At 32.4% G+C, this 1,646-nt stretch overlaps 1 protein-coding gene across 1 annotated transcript; it reads right to left on the reverse strand.

Annotated features, from left to right (window-relative positions):
* Positions 1-712: 712 nt before the first annotated feature.
* LOC129892327 (F-box protein SNE-like) lies at positions 713-1,435 on the reverse strand. Its single transcript, XM_055967897.1, has one exon. It carries the CDS (start codon positions 1,333-1,335, stop codon positions 850-852), a length of 486 nt encoding a protein of 161 aa, XP_055823872.1. The 5' UTR covers positions 1,336-1,435; the 3' UTR covers positions 713-849.
* Between the last annotated feature and the right edge of the window lie 211 nt (positions 1,436-1,646).

Raw genomic sequence — 1,646 nt, forward strand, 5'->3', positions numbered from 1 at the left:
AATGATTGATATAGTGAGTTTATGATTTTATCCCTATTAATTGATAGAGTTTTAAATATTTTTACTCACTACATTTTTCAAAGACATTAACTTAATGTTAATAAATTGAGGATATAATAGAAAGAAATTTTTATTTTTTTTTATTTGTCAAAAATTGACAAGTAAAAGGGGAAGTCAAATTAGAAAATATTTGACAAGTAAATAAAGACGGAGAGAGTAAAAGACACATCATATCTTACTTTTTTAAAATTAGTATGCCCATTTTTGTAATTAAAAAATTTTCATAAAAAATAATATATTATGTATATATAATTATGAAAAAAACTGTATATAATTTGTCTGTTCTTTTCAGTTATTTCATCATTTTTTAAAAATAAAATCCCTACCCCTAAGTCACAATGTCCATTTTGCTTTTTTTAGAGGAAGAAAATTAAAATTGATCTCATTTTACGACCTTGTTGTCATTAAATAATATTTATGTGTGTTCTTGTTGTGAATGTTTTGCATGTGCTACAATATTTCATGTGAAAAAAGCTCCTCACTTCTGAAAATCTCTACATTCAATATGTGTTAAACTTAATTGTTAAATCAAATTCAACTGAATTGATATCTTATTGATTCGATAATGATCAAATATATATAAAAATTGAAAATAGATAAATTATATTATAAAGTATAAAACCAAATCGAATTATCCAATAACCATCCCTAGTTGGAATAATAGTCAGATTTTATTTAATAAATATCACCAAACCGTAGAAATTTAAATTTTACCAAACAAAAAAAAGTAGGTAATTAAGATAAAAGAATAATGAGGCTTCTTTCTCCAAATTTAATTTGAAATTCAATTCAAACATTCACAGCCTTGCAAAGGAACATAAGCGATGATACACACGGCGCCGCCGCAGCGTCTCCGCCGCCGCCGCTACCACCACCACTACCGCCGCTGCTCAATAACACTCTCTCATAATAATCCACACAAAACAGCGATAACGACAACTCCACTTCATGACGAGTCCAATAAACTCGCCTCACAATCTCCGAATCAGATTCCATTCCGATTGGTCTCCATTTTCGCAATCGATTCAACACTGGCCTCACGCATACCATGTAAAGCCGCCGGTACCCTCCGAGCGCCAAAACCACCGTCCTCACACCTTCCGGCGGCGGCGACACGTGGCGGAAGCAGAGGTGCTCCCAGAGTGAATCGTTTCGAGCGATACCGCACCAGAGCTTGCATACACAGGCACCTACTCCTAATGAACGGCCATCGAGCCTCTTCAATATCTCAATCAGTACATCCTCATTATCATTGATGGAAAAATTGGTTCCCATTATTCACACAGAATTTTTCAGGAAGATAATGCTTAATTGAAAGCTTGAGATAAGGATGTAAAGAGAAGTAATGGGTATTTGTAGAGAAGAAATTTAGTAATTTAGTGTAAAGGATTTTGATTTAAAGAGTCACGCGAAGAGTGTGAATTTATGAATTTTTAAAATACAAAAGAAGTAAACTTGGAGCCCGTTTGGATGGGCTTAAAAAAAAAAACTTTTATGTATGAAGTGTTTTTAGAACTTTGAAGTGATGAAAGTTATTTTTATAAATAAGCAGTTGACTCGTTTGGATAAAAGTGCTTATAATGTGA

Source organism: Solanum dulcamara, chromosome 6, assembly GCF_947179165.1.
Source record: "Solanum dulcamara chromosome 6, daSolDulc1.2, whole genome shotgun sequence".
Taxonomy (NCBI): domain Eukaryota; kingdom Viridiplantae; phylum Streptophyta; class Magnoliopsida; order Solanales; family Solanaceae; genus Solanum; species Solanum dulcamara.